The 20,007-nt window shown below is 38.3% G+C and overlaps 3 protein-coding genes across 3 annotated transcripts; all 3 read left to right on the top strand.

The window, feature by feature from the left end:
* Positions 1-1,943: 1,943 nt before the first annotated feature.
* LOC112561167 (toll-like receptor 2 type-2) lies at positions 1,944-4,657 on the top strand. Its single transcript, XM_025233478.1, has 3 exons — positions 1,944-2,214; positions 2,545-2,909; positions 4,052-4,657. The coding sequence occupies exons 1-3, from the start codon at positions 1,944-1,946 to the stop codon at positions 4,655-4,657; spliced, it is 1,242 nt and encodes a 413-aa protein (XP_025089263.1).
* Positions 4,658-10,417: 5,760 nt separating this feature from the next.
* Positions 10,418-14,223, top strand: LOC112564636 (toll-like receptor 2). The gene is made up of 3 exons (XM_025239595.1): positions 10,418-11,089; positions 11,619-11,790; positions 12,093-14,223. The coding sequence occupies exons 1-3, from the start codon at positions 10,506-10,508 to the stop codon at positions 12,693-12,695; spliced, it is 1,359 nt and encodes a 452-aa protein (XP_025095380.1). The 5' UTR covers positions 10,418-10,505; the 3' UTR covers positions 12,696-14,223.
* Positions 14,224-14,708: 485 nt separating this feature from the next.
* LOC112564615 (toll-like receptor 2) lies at positions 14,709-18,594 on the top strand. The gene is made up of 4 exons (XM_025239564.1): positions 14,709-14,843; positions 15,156-16,859; positions 17,280-17,451; positions 17,751-18,594. Exons 2-4 carry the CDS (start codon positions 15,493-15,495, stop codon positions 18,375-18,377), a joined length of 2,166 nt encoding a protein of 721 aa, XP_025095349.1. The 5' UTR covers positions 14,709-14,843; positions 15,156-15,492; the 3' UTR covers positions 18,378-18,594.
* The last annotated feature ends 1,413 nt before the right edge of the window (positions 18,595-20,007 follow it).

The following is a 20,007-nucleotide window of genomic DNA, read 5'->3' as shown; positions in this document are numbered from 1 at the left end:
AGGTCCTTACCGATGAACATTTATTTTACAGATAGAAAAATTGAAACTGAGATATACAAGTGAGCCAAGAACCTTCTTGATTTACATTCTCTCCGTGTACTCGTGCCTGAGCACACAGGAATAATTCACACCTTTCCTTGCAAGTGACATTGTCGAGGCTTCATTCTTATGAAAGCGGAAGAAACATTATGGTCATCGAGCTAACACCCATTCACTTTTAGCAACCCAATAATCGCCCGAATCAAAACCTCTCGGAGTCGTTATTGCTACTCTATCGCACTTGGCAATGCATGTCAGCTTCTCTACTGAATTTTGAACTTAAGTTTAGATACATTTATTTGTAGCGTAAGACTTTAAGCTGGTTTTAAATAATTATTTAATCTACAAAATTTTATTTAATCGATCCAGCATCACATACAGTTTAATTGAAATTAGGCCTTAAAAAAAAGAAAGTCGATCCTTTGACATCTTCTCATTAAGGACGACGAGAATGTGGGAGGCTTAGAATGGCCACGTGGTCAGATAAAGCAGGTTTATCATGTGACCCTCAAATGCTGCAAGACAAGCTAGTTTTCCTTGTCTATGAAGCTGACGAGAGAAAAACAAAGAACTAAGATTGGCTAGAGGCAATGTGCTGAGAAATATTGTCTGGTCTTACGTAAGACGTCTTATATAACGGCAAAGTCATTCCGATGTCCTTCCTTCAGGTCGTTTTTCGTTTTTGTATATTTACTCATAGAGTTGCTGCTTTTCTAATTAATTTCCTCCATCTTCCTTTTATGAACTCTTCAGACCGCAACTTTCTTCTTGTGCATTCTACATTTACATGAATTTACAACGAGTTAATTATTTGAAAAGTAAATTTCTGTATTTAGGGGTAACATGTAGATATTAACTGGATCATCATTTCTGACAACAACATAATTATTCTCTGACTTTTTGTACTAAAATGCTCAAGTTATATTGGATACCACTGTATTTTTTCTTTTTGCTTTTCATAATGCTATTTGGGTAGCTAAAATAACACGAAAATTTGCAATGACAGGAGTAGGCTTCGTTGAAACTATTAACACATAATAGCACCCCATCCCTAAAGCTAACGTGAAAAGTCCGCTTCTGAAGCTTCCACCGTTACATAAAAGCAAAAGCGTTTAACTATAATCTTTTTCAATGAAAAAGTTCATTACAGCTACTAAATTGATTGTTAAGCTATTCCCGAGTACAGATAAATAATTCCTTCCATAAATTATAAATAAATTAACTTTTTGTAACTTATGTATTTGAGTGCTTTCAATTCTTACACCTGTATTTATATGATATTAAATTATAGTTTACGACCTCGGAAACAACATATTGCTAACTAATCAATGTTGTTTAGAAATAATCAACCTCGAAGTCTTGAGTGATTCTCTTGCCATCCTTCAAGATAATCTGAGGATGTTGTAAGAATGAAGACTGATGACAGACTTCCTCTGATTGAGACCCTATTTAACGCACACAGGAGTTGTCAGTGCCGCAACGTATAATGTCTCATGATTTCACAGTGGATCACGTGACCTATGGTCAGGGGCAGAAAGCTTTTAGATAATGCATGCACATGACAAGTCGTCCAGGAAGAAGAAAGCACAGTCCTGTCTTGCCAGATGTTGATAGTTTGAAGAAATCACAAGAACAAGGAATCAGCAACTTCCTGATGTTTGCACATGTGTGGTGAAAAAGCTTGACAGAGCAAAGGTTAAGGTAAAGCAGCAGCAGCAGCAGCAACAACAACAACGACGACGACGATAAACAACAACAACAACAACAACAACAACAGCAACAAAACGCAACGTACAGACAGAATGCAGAAATGGAGGACTGTGATTACTGTTGTCATGCTGTTTATTTGCCTTTGCGCCTCTCTAGAAGACTATTGTTGGGTAGACACGTATGATGGAGAGTTCATGTCCCCATGCTTTGACGAGGGCCGTTGCCGCTGCAACAACATTACAGCCGACTGTTCCTCGAATAACGGCTCTCTGACCTACGTGCCTCGTCTTCCTATCGACGTCCAGGTCTTCAACTTCTCCAGCAACAACCTGTCTCACATTCCTGACGAATTTTTCTCCAACGTGTCGCAAGTGTGGCTGCTGGATCTCTGTCAAAACGGCTTAACATCTCTATCTCCGAGGGCTTTTCAAGAACTGCAAAACCTGACCACTTTGTTGCTGAACGGTAACTCCTTAGTTTATAAAGCACTGACTCCTGTTTTTCATATTCGTTCGTTGACGAATCTGCAGATATTGTGCAGCAACCTAAGTCCAATGGACTTGGAGACTTTTTCTAATAATTCTCTTGGCGCGCTCACTTTACTAAATGTCAGTCTAAACAATATCGGGTCGCTTTACATGAAGAGCTTGGAGCCACTGAAGGGACTCAGTTACTTCATCGCTCAGCAAAACAAGTTGTATAACCTGACTACCTCACGTCTGAAGAACCTTTTTTTTTTAAACTTACAGAAGAACCGTCTTTTTGACTTTCCGCAAACATGTGATCTGGTTACAGGCGAATCATTTTTCCCCAACCTAAAACTACTGCTGCTGCAGAATAACATGATTTCTTCAATAAAGGATCCTGTCTGTCTTCCGAATTTGGCGAACCTCTCTCTCTCATTTAACAAATTCCTCACTTTTGAAAGCAATACGTTTGGAAATGCACGCTTTCCACGTCTTGAATACCTTGCACTGATTGAAATGGAAGATAAAATAGTTGGCATCGAAAGATTCGCCTTTAACAATTCTCAGCTGAAGTTCCTGGGTCTTGCCTTAAACTACATCAACTTGTCTTCTCAGACAGTTCTCCATGACGACGCTTTTGGTGGATGTACCGGCATCACAGCATTCTATTTCGATTACTGTGTATTTAAGGCAGTAAGTAAAAAAAGATTTCAAATACTTTTCCATCCATTCAAGAAGATACAGAGTTGGTATCTAGGATATTGCCAAATTTCTAGTATTAGCCATGATACATTTTCACCTTTTGTGAACTTGGAATCCTTGTATTTACACGGCAACCTGATGAAGTTCTTACCAGATGGATGTTTTTCTGCCTTGACAAAACTGAAATTTCTGGCTCTCAACAACAATCGCATCAGTGTCATCTCAAAGAATACCTTTGACGAGGAGACACGTGAGAGGTTTGAGTATTTTTGCCTCCTTGTGTGTGTTTATTTTTTTTTTCTGGGAGGGGGGAACATTTTGTGGGTGTGTATTGTAATGTGTGAATCAACTAAATTAAAAGGGATAGTTGGAAATTTGTGCGGCACTGGAGCAGCAAAATATGATGAGTCTGTCAGTTTTCGATTTATCATTGAGACAGCAGCGATGAAAAAAAAAAAATTAAAAGTACTTTTAAACCAGTACTTTACAAATTTATTTTTGAGTCCTTCTCTAGAAAGTTCCTTGTTTCAGATTTTAGATGAGAAATTAGACAATACAATCTCTTTCATTTGAGAATAAAAAGTTGAAGATTCGGTACTGGCCATATATTAATAAATTGTTAATAAATTTACAGACTAAAACAAAGCTTTTTATTCGTTGTCTGGCTTGCAGGCTACAGAAAATATATCTCAGTGGAAACCCGTTCTATTGTTCCTGTGATATCCGTTGGTTTCAAGAGTGGCTGAGTTCGAGACAAAACCCGCTTGTCAACTATGCGCAAGAAGGATACATGTGTGACAACATCCTAAATACTAATGTTACGATTTTCCAAATTAATGATCAGGTAACAGCCGCAAAATTTAAAAAGAAATGCTTTAAAGAAGTAGGTTAAAATATCACATAAGAACAAACATTCAATGTACTTTTAAAATACAAGAGACATCAGATTTATGAACTAATTTGGCCTTTGATGAAATATGTACAATAATCGCATATCTTTTTGACGAAGTCTAGCAAACAGTAAATAAATAAATATTATACACGCAATGCTACGAATATTTAGAAACTATAAAAGCAAACGTCGCCAGAAGACTGAAATATTACAGTTCGAATTATGTAAACGACTGTTGTAGGCCTGTCTCTTGGGTCAAGCAGCAGCATCCTTTACCATTGCTGTCATCATCATCGTGCTCGTCGTGTTCATCATCTCTGTCACCTGTTTCCGCTATCGCTGGCATCTCCGCTTGGTGATGTACGAGTGGTTTCATCATAGAGGTCTACAGGAGGGACAACTCCGTCACTTCACTTACGACGTCTTCGTAGGCTACGCTGAGGAGGACAGGAAGTGGGTGATGCAGGAGTTACTGCCCGTCGTGGAGGGTCAGTGGAACCTTCGCGCATGCGTGCACGAGCGCGACTTCATTCCCGGCAAGCACATCGTGGACAACATCGCTGACTGCGTGCAGGACAGTCGCAAGATTCTGATGGTTTTCTCTCCTGATTATGCTCGCAGCGAGTGGTGTCAGTTCGAGCTGAAGTACTGTCAGTGCTGTGTGATGGACCGTGACGAGGTGTTGGTGCTGGTGTTACTGCACGAGACGGAGTCACGTGACATGACCAGCGCCATGTTTGCAGTGATGAAGACGACGACGTACATTGAGTGGGCGAACACTGTTGACGCTCGTGACTCCTTTTGGGGTCGACTGTCTCGGGCATTGGACTGCGTGATCAGCTATTAAAACTGTTCTTATTATTGATAACAAATGTTAAAAATTTGTTTTACTTATTTTATTTTAACTTTTTTAGTCCTTTAAAATTGTAATGTGTTATAAGCCAATTTAGCCAAGTTACTAGTCCTAGAGGATCAGTTATATATCTCCCCCACTTTGGTCTATATGTTTTCATGCAAAATAAAAAAAAATTGTTAAAATTATTTTAGTACTTGTGGAATGCTGGAAATATTGAATATTGCATTGTCACCGGAAATAAGTAACTGGTGAAAATGTCAGACCTCTAGGACGATGGGCAGTGGGTGAGAAACGATTACAACATTTCCTGGACAAGGGTAGTGAGTTAAATAAAAGTTTTAGAAAATAAACCGAGTAGAACAGCTTATGAAACTGATTTTATTCAACAAGGCGACAAGACTGACCTAATTAAGCTGCAAACTTGACAATCTTGTTCAGGTAAGATTAACATTGATTTTATTACTTGACTAAAATCGAGGACACAATCGGAAAGTATTTAAGAATAAAAAGTACACCCTGGGGTATTGTGGGAAAAATTACGAAATATATTTTAAAACAATTGTTCAAGTGCTCTTTCTTTGCTGGATTGTATAAATCTTTAATGCCAGTAAAGTTTGTATAACATTGTACTTTTTTTGACAGGTGTTTGATCACTTTGATTCTTTTGCAAGTGGAATTTACTTGGAAAGATTAGTAGTCCTGTCAATGAGATATGTGCTGGACTGCCAAATTCTGCTCATACATTATTAAACAAGGATCGAGGCATACAGGGTAAATAATTAAAGGAAATAATAAAGATTAAGAAACATTCACATTACCAACACATACACTGATGAATCTATTGAGTTTTATGAAGTATGTATGTTTAAATTTGTGATTTTTTGGTTTAATATATGCTTTACAATTTTGTTATAGTAATTAGTGTTTTGTATTTAGGCCTTTAAACTGTGTGCACGTGTGATTACATGTAGGTCTAATAAGTGTAATTCATAGAATGTGCTGTGATAACGGAAATTAGTGGTGGAGCTGTGGTCTGGAGACGATACTTTCCATCTTAATCTTCTTGAAAGTGAAAGACAAATTTCTACAGACAGAAGAAAGAAAGAATTTGCAGTTATTTATTGGCAACTCTCTCTCTCTCTGTGTGGATAATGTCATAGATAATGTCTATGTGCGTAGATTGTATTAATTAATGCTATTGACAATGACAATGATCAACTTTATTTGTCCCAGTGGACAATTTAAACATGGGAAGGTGGTCTAGTTACAGTAAAGTTAAAAATAAAAGTAGAACAAGTTCTCTGCAAGGTGCAGCGTTAATATGTACATTAGTTTTATTGATTTAAAATAAAAAAAAACAACACAAAACCAACACTTCTTCAACCAAATCCTTCCTTCTTTGTTTTCAACCTTTTTATTATTTAATTGTTGATCTTGTTTTCACATTTTCATATATTGTCATATATGTAGCTTATGAGGAAGATATTTTAAACGCAATTTCACATGCATACGTGACCCGTCAGCTGATTTATTTTCCGCAAAGGTATCAGAAGCACTGCCACGGAGAGGTAGTATAGATGGCACAATGTTAATTAGTGCGAGTTGCAACTGTCGTGCTGTTCAGTCAAATGTTTCTGTGTAAACTAATGCATCGCAAGAAAGTTTGTGTGGGGAAGGGGGGATTATATATATATACAAATATAAGTAGGTGTGTGTCAGGGGTATCAGGAAAATAATATGTAAGTGGATGTGTGTGTGTGTATGTGGCGGGATTTACATATTATATATACATAAGCAGATATGAGAATGTGTGTAGGGGGATTATGTACATATATGCACATATATGAGTATGTATGTAAGGGAGGTTACATGTATATATATACATATAAAAGCAAAGATCTATGAGTGTATTTGTAGGGAGTTACATATATACAAGCAGATATAAGGCTGTGTGGCTGGGGTGGTCACACATGTATACATAAGCAGATGTGTGTGTGTGAGGGGGATTATGTATATGTGAATATGAGTAGCTGTGTGCATCAGGGGGCATTAGATAGCTATATATGTAAATATGTAAGGAGAATTATATATATAGGCAGATATGAGTAAGAATATATGTATACATATATCTGTGTTTAGGTAAGAATGAAAGAGAGGGGCAAAAAAAAAATCGCCTCCAAAACTTTTCAGTTGTTTACATGTGTTTATATACTTTGAATTATTTGATTAGATATGCAGTGATCCAATTTGCATTAAAGGGCTAGAAGAAGGAAAGTACAAGTGAGTGAGGCAAGAAATTACCTTTTAATGTATTAACTGTTACAAACTGACCAGTACATGACTGTGTGCGTGTGTGAGTGTGAATGAGGGAGATTGCATATAAGATATACAGACATGCATGTGAATATATGTATATTTTGAATATCTCAATACCCTTAAAAGGGTGAAAAAATAAAGATTCTTGAATCAGAAGCTTCAGAAACTGATGACACTCTGAAAAACATGAACTTCCGAAGGCTTCCGAAGTTTTTCCCTTCACTGGGACGTTGAGGAAAACAAATCAGCGGCCGGGAGGAGGTGGGGGGGGGGGTCAGCGATGCTTCAAACCACAAGTAGTCAACCAAAAGAACACTGAAGGCTGTAATTTTCTTGAATAAAAAACAACCCAGTTTTCAGAATATGAATAGCTTATCGCTTAATTATTTTGTCGATCTTGCAATACCAAGAGTTTGCCTCTCGGAAGTTCCCTGTTTCAGATTTTAGAAGAGACGCTTACCATTAGAATCTCTTCCTTTTACAAAACAAAGGTGGCAGATTCGGTATTGGTATAAAACTGTGGTCATATTAACGTACTGAAACAAATTTGTTATTGTCGGACTTTAAGCCTACAGGAAATAGACCTCAGTGGAAACCCGTTCTATTGTAAAATCTCTGATTGTATAGAATGTCACGTGGACGTAGACGCCTGGACATTTGCGCTTTATGTCTTCAGAAAATAACCAATAAAAGACATAATTCCATCCTTACTATTATCTAAGATATCTAATTTTAAACACAGTCCTAAAAGAAAGTTTCTTTTCCTGGTTGAAGATCAAACATAAAAATAATAAAGTTTAGAGTCCTGTACAACACTGTTTTTACTGATGACTAATCGGATAATGCTATCAATTGCAGTCATTAGATATTGTTGTTTCACTGTGCCAACAGTCACTGGAGACTAATGTTCCAGAATCCAAATATATAACTTCCACATACACTCACAAAGTGTCTCAAACCATAGAAACAGTCAAACAAACAAAATACCGCTGACTCCTCCACTCGAGGACAGAAACTGTCTCTGGGGACGAGCGACCTCAACTTTCCTGGGCTAAATGCTCCAGGATACTAATAAACTGCGCCTATAACAGTTATAAACGAGAACAAAATTACTCATAAACATGAATATCTTTCAAAAAAAAATGAAAAAATCAACATAAAAAACAGCACCACCAACCACCACCACCGCCACCACCACTTTGGGATGTCATCTTAACCAACTCTTCTTAGTAGACAACCATATATCTGACCACTTCAAGTCATAAAAAAAAACCACAAAGATAAGCAGAGGAAAAAATCAAAAGCTCTCTCACCAGTAATGAAATTAGGCTTAAAAAAGAAAAGTCGATCCCTTTGGCATCTTCTTATTAAGGACGAAGAATGGAGGCTTAGAATGACCACGTGGTCAGATAAAGCAGGTTTTATCATGTGACCCTCAGATTCTGCAAGACACAGGCTAGTTTTCCTTGTCTATTGAAGCTGACGAGGAAAACAATAGAACTAGAGATTGGCTGAGAGGCAATGTGTGAGAAATATTGTCTGGTCTTACGTAAGACGTCTTATAACGGCAAAGTCATTCCGATGTCCTTCCTTCAAGTCGTTTTTCTTTTTTGTATATTTACTAATAGAGTTGCTGTTTTTCTAAGTAATTTCCTCCATCTATCTTTTATGAACTCTTCTTCTTGTGTATTTTACATTTATACATTTACATGAATGTGTAACGAGTTAATTATTTGAAAGGTGAATCTCTTTATTTAGGAGTAACATGTAGATAGTAAGTGGATCATCAGTTCTGATAACAACATTTCATATCAAAATTATTCGCTGACGTTTTGTACTAAAACGCTCATTTTCTATACGAAGTTATATGGAATACCACTGTATTTTTTTCTTTTGCTTTCAATAACGCTATTTGGGTATCTAAAATAACACGAAAATTAGCAATGATAGGAGTAGGCTTCGTTAAAACTATTAACACATAATAGTACCCCATACGTAAAGCTAACGTAAAAAGTCCGCTTCTGAAGCTTCCATCGTTACATAAAAGCAAAAGCGTTTAACGATAATCTGTTTCAATTAGAAAAACGTTTAATTACAGCTACTAAATTGATTGCTACCCAAGCTATTCCCGAGTAAATCATACAGATAAATCATTGCTTCCATATATTATAGATATTAACTTGACTAAATGATTTACGTAATCAATCTTGTTGTCACCTATGTATTTGAGTACTTAAAATTCTTATACCTTATATATTATATAATATTAAATTATAATTTACGACCTTGGAAACAACATATTGCTAACTAATCAATGCTCTTTATAACTAATCAACATCGAAGTCTTGAGTGATTCTCTTGCCAACCTTTAAGATAGTCTGAGGATGCTGTGAGAATGAAGACTGACGACAGACTTCCTCTGATTGAAACCCTAACTTAACTCACGCGGGAGTTGTCAGTGCCGCAATGTATAATGTCTCATGTTTTCACAGTGGATCACGTGACTTATGGTCAGGGCAGAAAGACTTTAGATAATGCACGCAGAAGGACAAATCGTCACGGAAGAAGGAAGCACAGTCCTGTCTTGGCAGATGCTGATCGTTTGAAGAAATCACAAGAACAGGAATCAGCAACTTCCTGATGTTTGCACATGTGTGGTGAAAAAGCTTGACAGAGCAAAGGTTAAGGTAAAGAGCAAAGCAGCAGCAGCAGCAGCATTAACGACGACGACGATAAACAAAAACAACAGCAACAAAACGCAACGTACAGACAGAATGCAGAAATGGAGGACTGTGATTACTGTTGTCACCCAGTTTATTTGCCTCTGCACCTCTCTAGAAGACCAGTGTTTGGTAGCCACGTATGATGGAGAGTTCATGTCCCCATGCTTTGACGAGGGCCGTTGCCGCTGCAACAACATTACAGCCGACTGTTCCTCGAATAACGGCTCTCTGACCTACGTGCCTCGTCTTCCTATCGACGTCCAAGTCTTCAACTTCTCCAGCAACAACCTGTCTCACATTCCCGACGGATTTTTCTCCAACGTGTCGCAAGTGTGGCTGCTGGATCTCTGTCAAAACGGCTTAACATCTCTATCTCCGAGGGCTTTTCAAGAACTGCAAAACCTGACCACTCTGTTTCTGAACGGTAACTCCTTAATTTATAAAGCACTGACTCCTGTTTTTCATATTCGTTCGTTGACGAATCTGCAGATATTGTGCAACAACCTGAGTCCGATGGACTTGGAGACATTTTCTAACAATTCCCTTGGCGCGCTCACTTTACTAAATGTCAGTCTAAACAATATCGGATCGCTTTACATGAAGAGCTTGGAGCCACTGAAGGGACTCCGCTACTTCATCGCTCAGCAAAACAAGCTGTATAACCTGACTTCTTCAGTCTGAAAACCCTTTTTTTTTTAAACTTACAGGACAACCGTCTTTTTGACTTTCCACAAACCTGTGACTTGGTTACAGGCGAATCATTTTTCCCCAAACTAAAACACCTGGTGCTGCAGAATAACATGATATCTTCAATAAAAGATCCTGTCTGTCTTCCGAATCTGTCCAACCTCACTCTCACATTCAACAGATTCCACATTTTTGAAAGCAATACGTTTGGAAATGCACGCTTTCCAAGTCTTCAAAACCTTGAACTGACTCAAATGGAAGATAAAATAGTTGGCATCGAAAGATTCGCCTTTAACAATTCTCAGCTGAAGTACCTTGGTTTTGCCTTTAACTACATCGACTTGTCCTCTCAGACAGTTCTCCATGACGACGCTTTTGGTGGAAGTACAGGCATCACAACATTCTATTTCGATTACTGTATGTTTAAGACAGTAAGTAACGAGAGATTTCACATACTTTTCCATCCGTTGAAGAAGATACAGAATTTGTATCTAGGCTATTGCCAAATTTCTAGTATTAGCCATGATACATTTTCGCCTTTTGTGAGCTTGGTATCCTTGCATTTACACGGCAACCTGATCAGATTCTTACCAGATGGATGTTTTTCAACCTTGACAAAGCTGAAAGTTCTGGCTCTCAACAACAATCGCATCAGTGTCATCTCAAAGAATACATTTGACGAGGAGACGCATGACAGGTTTGAGTATTTTGCCTCGCCTCTGTGTGTGTGTGTGTGTGTGTGTGTGTGTGTGTGTGTGTGTGTGTGTGTGTGTGTATGTGTGTGTGTGTGTGTGTGTGTGTGTGTGTGTGTGTGTGTGTGTGTGTGTGTGTGTGTGTGTGTGTTTTATTTATATTTTTTTTGGGGGTGGTGGGGGGTAACGGTTTGTGGGTGTTTATTGTAATGTGTAAATCAACTAAATTAAAAGTGATAGTTGGCAATTTGTACGGCACTGAAGCAACAAAATAAAATGAGCCTATCAGAGTTTTCTATTTATCATTGAGACAGCAGCGATAAAAAATTAAAAAAACGTTTTAAACCAGTACTTTACACATTTATTTTTGAGTCAATCTCTAGGAAGTTCCTTGTTTCAGATTTTAGAAGAGAAATAAGACAATACAATCTCTTTCATTTGAGAATAAAAAGTTGGAACTGGCCATTTGTTAATAGATTGTTAATAAATTTACATATTCAAACAAAGTTTTTTTATTCGTTGTCTGGTTTGCAGGCTACAGGAAATAGACCTCAGTGGAAACCCGTTCTATTGTTCCTGCGATATCCGTTGGTTTAAAGAGTGGATGATTTCGCGACATAACCCGTTTGTCAACTATGCGCAAGAAGGATACATGTGTGACAACATCCTAAATACTCATGTACAGTTTTTCAGAATTAATGAGCAGGTAACAGCCGCAAAATTTAAAAAGAAATAATTTTAAAAAGCAAGTTAAAAGTTCATATAGGAATAGGCCTTTTAACTGAAAACATCTTTGAGCAATCTACTTTTAAAATACAAGAGACGACAGATTTATGAACTAATTTGGCCTTTGATGAAATATGTACATTTCTTTTTGACGAAGTCTAGCAAACAGTAAATAAATAAATATTATACACGTAATTGCTACGAATACTAATAAACCACACGAGCAAACGTTGCCAGAAGACTGAAATATTACAGTTTGAAATATGTAAATGACTGTTGTAGGCCTGTCTCTTGGGTCAAGCAGCAGCATCCTTCACCATTGCTGTCATCATCATCGTGCTAGTCGTGTTCATCATCTCCATAGTCTTCTTCCGCTATCGCTGGCATCTCCGCTTGGTGATGTACGAGTGGTTCCATCACAGAAGTTCACAAGAACAACTCCGTCACTTCACTAACGACGTCTTCGTGAGCTACTCTGAGGAGGACAGGAAGTGGGTGATGCAGGAGTTACTGCCCGTCGTAGAGGGTGAGTGGAACCTTCGCGCATGCGTGCACGAGCGCGACTTCATTCCCGGCAAGCACATCGTGGACAACATCGCTGACTGCGTGCAGGACAGTCGCAAGATTCTGATGGTTTTCTCTCCTGATTATGCTCGCAGCGAGTGGTGTCAGTTCGAGCTGAAGTACTGTCAGTGCTGTGTGATGGACCGTGACGAGGTGTTGGTGCTGGTGTTACTGCACGAGACGGAGTCACGTGACATGACCAGCGCCATGTTTGCAGTGATGAAGACGACGACGTACATTGAGTGGGCGAGCACTGTTGACGCTGCTAACTCCTTTTGGGGTCGACTGTCTCTAGCACTGGACTGCGTTATCAGCTCATAAACCTGGTCTTTTTTTTAATCAAAAGTGCACCACAGTCTTGCTACAGTTCATAGACAGGTATTAGGTTAGATTAAAGATTAGATTTAAGGGACAGATTAATAGTGTTGTCGAAGAGCTCCGATATGCACTGGACTGCAACACTCTGCTCATGCAACATTAAATAAAGATAGAGAAACACATGCGTGTAATTAAGATAACAATTATAAAAAAAGCATTCATATGACATAAGGAATAATAATAAAAAATAATATTATTATTATTGAGTGATGTCCCCTCGCCTTACAGACTACAGGGGTTAGCTTTGTTGGATTGTTCTGTCTACCATCTGTTTTGGATTTTTTATTTACAAATCACTAGAAGTTAGAGAGAGTCAATAATTTGCAAGTGCTTGTGCTTCTTTTCTTAATAACAAAATTTACTTTATAGCTTTCATTGTTCCTTGTAATTTTAATTAAGTTGATATCTTGGGCTATCATTTTTCATGTACCATTGTATTTTGAACCAATAATTAATTTCCCCCTTCCTTTCCTCCAGTATCGGTTATCGGCACAAGGCTACTGATATAAAGAGTGTCATTGTTCTGGTTTTATCATCATCAACTTGTGGATCTGTTCTCCTTTACTTTCTCTGTGTGTTGGATGGTCTGTGGCTTTCTGAGTTTATCATTTTTGACAAGTAAGATCGAAGTTTTCGTTGAAACACAAGTAACGGTCTCCACATCCCGCTGCTTCCTTCGTGGTTCATGATTTGTAGCATTCACTTGTATAATTGTTGTACATCCAGATAGCATTTTGTAAAAATTTGTTTCAATGATGTCCTGCTTCAACATCTGTGCTTGGATGTCTTGATGAAACGACTAAATAAAAAAACCGCTTACATTTAGATCTATGATCGTTTCTTCTGGATCTATTTTTGGTGCCACGCATTGTAGTTCAGCAACCAGAATGAATGTTTACAAATTTGCTACATTGTAATGAAATGAGTGTGCTTCTCCACTTATAAGTACGTGCAAGTTTGTCAGGAATTAAGAATTTTCACCCTACCTCGCTTAAAAAAGTGCTGAGAATGAGACAAAAGTTCTCGAATGCTACCAGTCAAAATTATTTGGTTTTCTTTGTTTCTTTTGAATCTTATAAGTAAATCTGGCATGTATTCTAAAAAATTACCACCTCCTCCTTCTCCTCCTCCTCTTCATCATCATCATCATCATCATCATGTCAGAATTTATTATCTTTATCCTTAATTTTTTAAGTTTACAAACATTTTATATAAATATTCAATGTAACTTAATTAGCTGATAGACGAATCAGAATGATAATCACTACAAATTTGATGTGTATATAATCTGTTTGAAAAGGCAATAAAGTTTGATTATAGCTACTAAGCCGTTACTTAATTGTTACTAAAGTCAATCACTACTGACTTCAATATAACTTTACTCCCAGAAACTACATATATTAATGTGATGAAATGATTAATGTAATCATTCTTTTAGTAAGATATGTGTTATTATATTTTAATAAATAAACTTGCAAACAACAAAACTTATAATGGACGAATGATTTTGTTTGGATAAAAAAGTTTCTTTTTTTTTAGAAAAAATATCAACTTTGACTTTTTTCCCAGGGAATTGCATGTCAACCTTTAACATATACTTCCTTTCCCACTTAAAAACGCACGCGGAAATTGTATAATGTCGCATGTTTCACAAGCCGTATTATGCGATCTATGGTGGCTACTATGTCCACTTGTGCCCAAACGTCGAGGTTATCACTAAGAAAATACAGTTTTGTCGTGACAGACGTTAAATGTTGGCAGAAATTCTCACTGAAACGAGTATTAAGAAACTTTACTGGCGTTTTGCTCAGTAAGACATAAGACAGTAAGTAAAAAGAGATTTCAAATACTTTTCCATCCGTTCAAGAAGATACAGAGTTTATTTCTAGGATTTTGCCAAATTTCTCGTATTAGCCATGATACATTTTCGCCTTTTGTGAGCTTGGAATTCTTGTATTTATACGGCAACCTGATGAAGTTCTTACCAGATGGATGTTTTTCTGCCTTGACAAAGCTGCAATTTCTGGCTCTCAACAACAATCTTATCAGTATCATCTCCAAGGATACTTTTGCACAGGAGACTCGTGATAGGTTTGAGTATTTATTTTCTAGTTGGCGTAAAGAAGTGAGAGCTGAGCGGACGAGTGTGTGTGTCGGTTTGTGTGCGTAAAGTATTGTGTAAGTAAAATTGAAAGTATTAGTCGTCAAATTGTCTATCAGTGGAACAGCAAAATAAGAGAAAACTATCAGAGTCCTGGATTTATCATTGAGACATTAGCGATAAAAATTGTTTAAAAAATTTTTCAAACGAGCATTTTGCAATTTTATTTTCAACTTATTTTCAAATAACTTTTATGCAATCTTTCAAATGTGAGTGCGTCTCTAGGAAGTTCCTTGTTTCAGATTTAAGAAAAGAAATTGGACAATACAGTCTCTTCCCTTCACAACACAAAGGCTGCAGATTCGGTATTGACATGTAGGCTACAGAAAATAGTCCTCAGTGGAAACCCGTTCTACTGTTCCTGTGATATCGCAATTGTTGTGTTCAGGAGCGTGTCCTCAATTTAAATAATACCGTCGCTGGTGTCAAAGTTCCTGGCACTTTTCTGTTTGGGGAATTTTTTTAATTTGACAAAGGTTCAGGTGAGGAATGGAGCTGAGATTCAAAGTCACCGAGCTGTGCAGATGAGTGTGGAAGATTCCCAGGGGAAACTATCATCACGTCTGAAGGGCTGCAGCGATGGCCAGGAGGGTGACGCACAAAACACAGAGACCAAGAATCCTGTTACTGATATTCACCCTGCAGTCTGCCCTCATCTGTCTCGCGCAAGATCGCAATCACTGCTGGACAGAGAAGCACGACGCAGGTTCCATAACTTACTCCTGCTTTGGCGAGGGCTTTTGCTTTTGCAGCAACACCACTGCCGACTGTTCATCGCATCATGGCCTCCTGACCTACGTGCCTCGTCTTCCTATCGAAGTCCAGGTCCTCAACTTCTCCAACAACAACCTGTCTTTTATACCTAACGATTTTTTTTTCAACGTGTCGCAAGTAAGGTTGCTGGATCTCTCCAACAACGGCTTAATTTCTGTATCGTCTAGAGCTTTTCGGGGACTACATCATTTGACTACTCTCTTTCTAAACGGTAACCATTTAAATCGTCAAGCACTGGGCCATGTTTTCCGAATTCAGTCCTTGTCGAGGCTGGAAATACTGTGCAGTGGCTTAAGTCAGGCAGACTTAAACATCTTTTCTAGGAGCACTCTGAGGGAGCTGGACGTGTTGAACGTTAGTCTAAACAATATTGGTTCCTTTTATATGGGAAATCTGCAGCCTTTGAACAGTCTGCACATGTTCATTGCTCAGGCAAACCAACTGTACAACCTCACTACCTCACGACTGGAGAACCTGAGGTTTCTAGACCTGCAGTACAATCGTCTCTTTGACTTCCCGAAGTCATGCGATCCGGACACTGGAGAATCCCTTTTCCCCAACCTCGAGCAACTTCTGCTGGATTTCAACATGATTTCTTCGATCACGGATCCTGTTTGTTTCCCTAAGTTGTATGTTTTGACCCTCGAGTTTAACAGATTCCAAATGTTTGAAAGTAACACATTTGGAATCTTACGATTTCCAAGTTTAGAAAAACTTGAACTGACTCAAATGGAAGACAAAATATTACGAATCGACAAGTTCACCTTTAATAATTCACAGCTGCTGTATCTGGGACTCGCCTTGAATTACATCGATCTCTCGTCTCCAAGAGTTCTTCATGAAGACGCTTTTGGTGGAAGTACCGGCATCACAATATTCTATTTCGATCATTGCGTATTCAAAACAGTGTCGATCGAAAGGTTCCACAGACTTTTCGAACCGTTCAGATCGATAAAAAGTTTGTATCTTGGAGACTGCGGAATTGAGAGCATCAGTCCCGACACCTTTGCGCCTTTTAAGAGTCTGGAGTTCTTGTATTTATACGGCAACCTGATCAGATTCTTACCAGATGGATGTTTTTCGGCCTTGACAAAGCTGAAAGTTCTGGTTCTCAACAACAATCTCATCAGTGTTATCTCAAAGGACACTTTTACACAGGAGACTCTTGGCAGGTTTGAATCTTTTTGCTATTTGACTTAATTAAGATAGAGCTGAGCGGACAAGAGAAAAGTGTGTGTGTATCGGTTTGTGTGCGTAACGTATTGTGTAAAATTGAAAGTATGAGTCGTCAAGTTGTCTTTCACTGGAGCAACAAAAGAAGAGAGAACTATCAGAGTTCTGGACTTATCATTGAGACATTAGTGATAAAAATTGTTTTAAAAATTTTTCGAATGAGCATTTCAAATTTTATTTTCAACGTATTTTCAAATAACCTTTATGCAATCTTACAAGTGTGAGCTCGTCTCTAGGAAGTTCCTTGTTTCAGATTTTAGAAGAGAAATTAGGCAATACAATCTCTTCCTTTTACAACACAAAGGCGGCAGATTCGGTATTTGCCTTAAACTGTGATCCTATTGTTGTCTGACTTGCAGGCTACAGAAAATATACCTCGGTGGAAACCCGTTCTATTGTTCCTGTGATATCCGTTGGTTTCAAGAGTGGATGAGTTCGCATCCTAACCAGTTTTGCAACTATAAGCAAGATGGATATATGTGTGACAACATCCTAAATACTCCTGTACGGGTTTTCCAGATAAACGATCAGGTAAAACCGCAAAATTTAAAAGGATATACTCTAAATAGGAAAGTTAGAAGTATAAGAGAACTAAAATATCACATAAGAACAAACAGGTCAAATGTGAGAACGATGAACCAAAGAGACATCAGATTTAAGAAATAATTTGCCTTTTGAACACAGTGAAGAATGTAAAGTAGCCATGCCTCTTTTAGACAGACTAAGAAAAAGGAATAACTATTACATACTTCATTACTTAGAATACACCAGGAGACAGAAATTGTCAGAAGAAAATTGAAATCTTACAGCTTGAAGTATGTGTGTTGTAGGCCTGTCTCTTAGGTCAAGCAGCAGCAACTTTCACCGTTGCTGTCATCATCATCGTGCTCGTCGTGTTCATCATCTCCATAGTCTTCTTCCGTTTCCGATGGCATCTCCGCTTGGTGATGTACGAGTGGTTTCATCATAGAGGTCCACAGGAGGGACAACTCCGTCACTTCACTAACGACGTCTTCGTAGGCTACGCTGAGGAGGACAGGAAGTGGGTGATGCAGGAGTTACTGCCCGTCCTGGAGGGTCAATGGAGCCTTCGCGCATGCGTGCACGAGCGCGACTTCATTCCCGGCAAGCACATCGTGGACAACATCGCTGACTGCGTGCACGACAGTCGCAAGATTCTGATGGTTTTCTCTCCTGACTATGCTCGCAGCGAATGGTGTCAGTTCGAGCTGAAGTACTGTCAGTGCTGTGTGATGGACCGTGACGAGGTGTTGGTGCTGGTGTTACTGCACGAGACGGAGTCACGTGACATGACCAGTGCCATGTTTGCAGTGATGAAGACGACGACGTACATTGAGTGGGCGGACACCGTTGACGCTCGTGACTCCTTTTGGGGTCGACTGTCTCGGGCATTGAACTGCGTCATCAGCTCTCAGAGATCTATCAGTTCTATCTGATTGGTCCGAGTTATAAACAGATGATGATGATGATGATGATGATGATGATGATGATGATAATAAAGTGAGAATTTATAAAGCACAAAATCTTAGCCAAAGGCGGACTCATTTCTCTGAAAAAGGTCAATAAATTATCCCAATTTATGTTTATCCATGGAGGTTTATTCTTTTGCTTACAAAAGTCTTTAGTGGGAAAATTGACCACTATGACTGATTTGCCCGTTTATATGAGCATAGCTGCTCATACGGTTGTTAAAAGGAGGGACAAAAGGAGGGACACTCGCACAAATAAATATATGGAAAGGTGAAGATACATTTTCGGGAACGCTAGTGAAGACATTCCTTATCATTTATCATGTGCACGTTACTACCAACATACTGTACCACCAGTTACATCTATAATACTGTCACTTAAAACGTTGAATTTGAAGTATATATGATAGAGGTGTTAGTACAGCTGCTCTTTGTTGCTGGACACAAAAAACAACAACAAACCGTGCTTTTGTATATAAAAGGGACGGACCCTGTAAAAAGAAGCTTTTGCGGTACTTATAAACGCTCGTTCTTCTTCAGTGTACACCTTACTGGGTAACATCAGGAGCAAAGTGACATTCGTATACTGTGCGAGTGGACTGAAGTCAGTTCTACACACACGAATAAAGTTGGTCCATTGTCTTCTGAACGATGACTCCTTTTGAAACGTTTGTACACTTATTCCGTCAATATGTTTGATTGTGCGTTCGACAACGACACAATAATATCTATGTCTGTGCTTGGGCTTTCGAGATTCGGTATTTTGTGGATAACTTGTATCAGCCATTCTGTGGTCACTATGATTTTTACCTGTACTGACGTCACACACGGCTTCGAGGCCTAAATGGAGATTTGAATAGGCGAGGAAATCGTTTTTATTTAATTTCTCGAGGTTCGTGTTTCTCCTTACGATTTCATTAATAAGTGACTTGAAATGAGTCTTTTGAGCGGGATATTTCTTACCAATCAGGTAGGTCTTTAAAGCTGTTCTTATTATTAACACAAAACAACAAAAAATTGCACAACAACTATTGCAATGCAAAGCTTTTATCTTTTAAAAATTTACAACACGTTTGATCTTACTTTTAATTACATTACAAAAATATTGATTTGAAGAATATGAGAAAAATAAACTGAAGAGAAAATTGTATGAAAACGTGATTTTTGTGCTGGGTATAATGTTGTTTAAGGCTACAAGATTGTGCTAATTAAGCTGCAAACCGAAAATCTTGTGCAGGTAAGACTAACGTTGATTGCATTACTTGACTGAAAGAACAATAACATAAAATAAAAACATTGTTATTGCCATAAAAAGGGATTTGATCAGTCCATAATCTTTTGCCACTGAAACGTGTGGAATAAAACTATAGATTAAACTGTATTTCTTTGCCAAATGATTTTGAAAGCCAGGTGTGTCATAAAAAAGAATTTTATTGCGGCGAGGGGAAGCAACTTTGTCCAGCACAAAACTAGTGTTCAGATAGCTATTCCCTCCCTTGACAGTAAAATCCACCACAGTTGCTATTTTTAGGTTAGGACAGCGTAACCTTGGTGAAGCAACAAAGTTAAAAGCGTGTCTTCACGTTGTTGTCACATC

The sequence above is a fragment of the Pomacea canaliculata genome, linkage group LG1, assembly GCF_003073045.1.
Source record: "Pomacea canaliculata isolate SZHN2017 linkage group LG1, ASM307304v1, whole genome shotgun sequence".
Taxonomy (NCBI): domain Eukaryota; kingdom Metazoa; phylum Mollusca; class Gastropoda; order Architaenioglossa; family Ampullariidae; genus Pomacea; species Pomacea canaliculata.
This window is presented reverse-complemented; position numbering and strand designations above follow the sequence as displayed.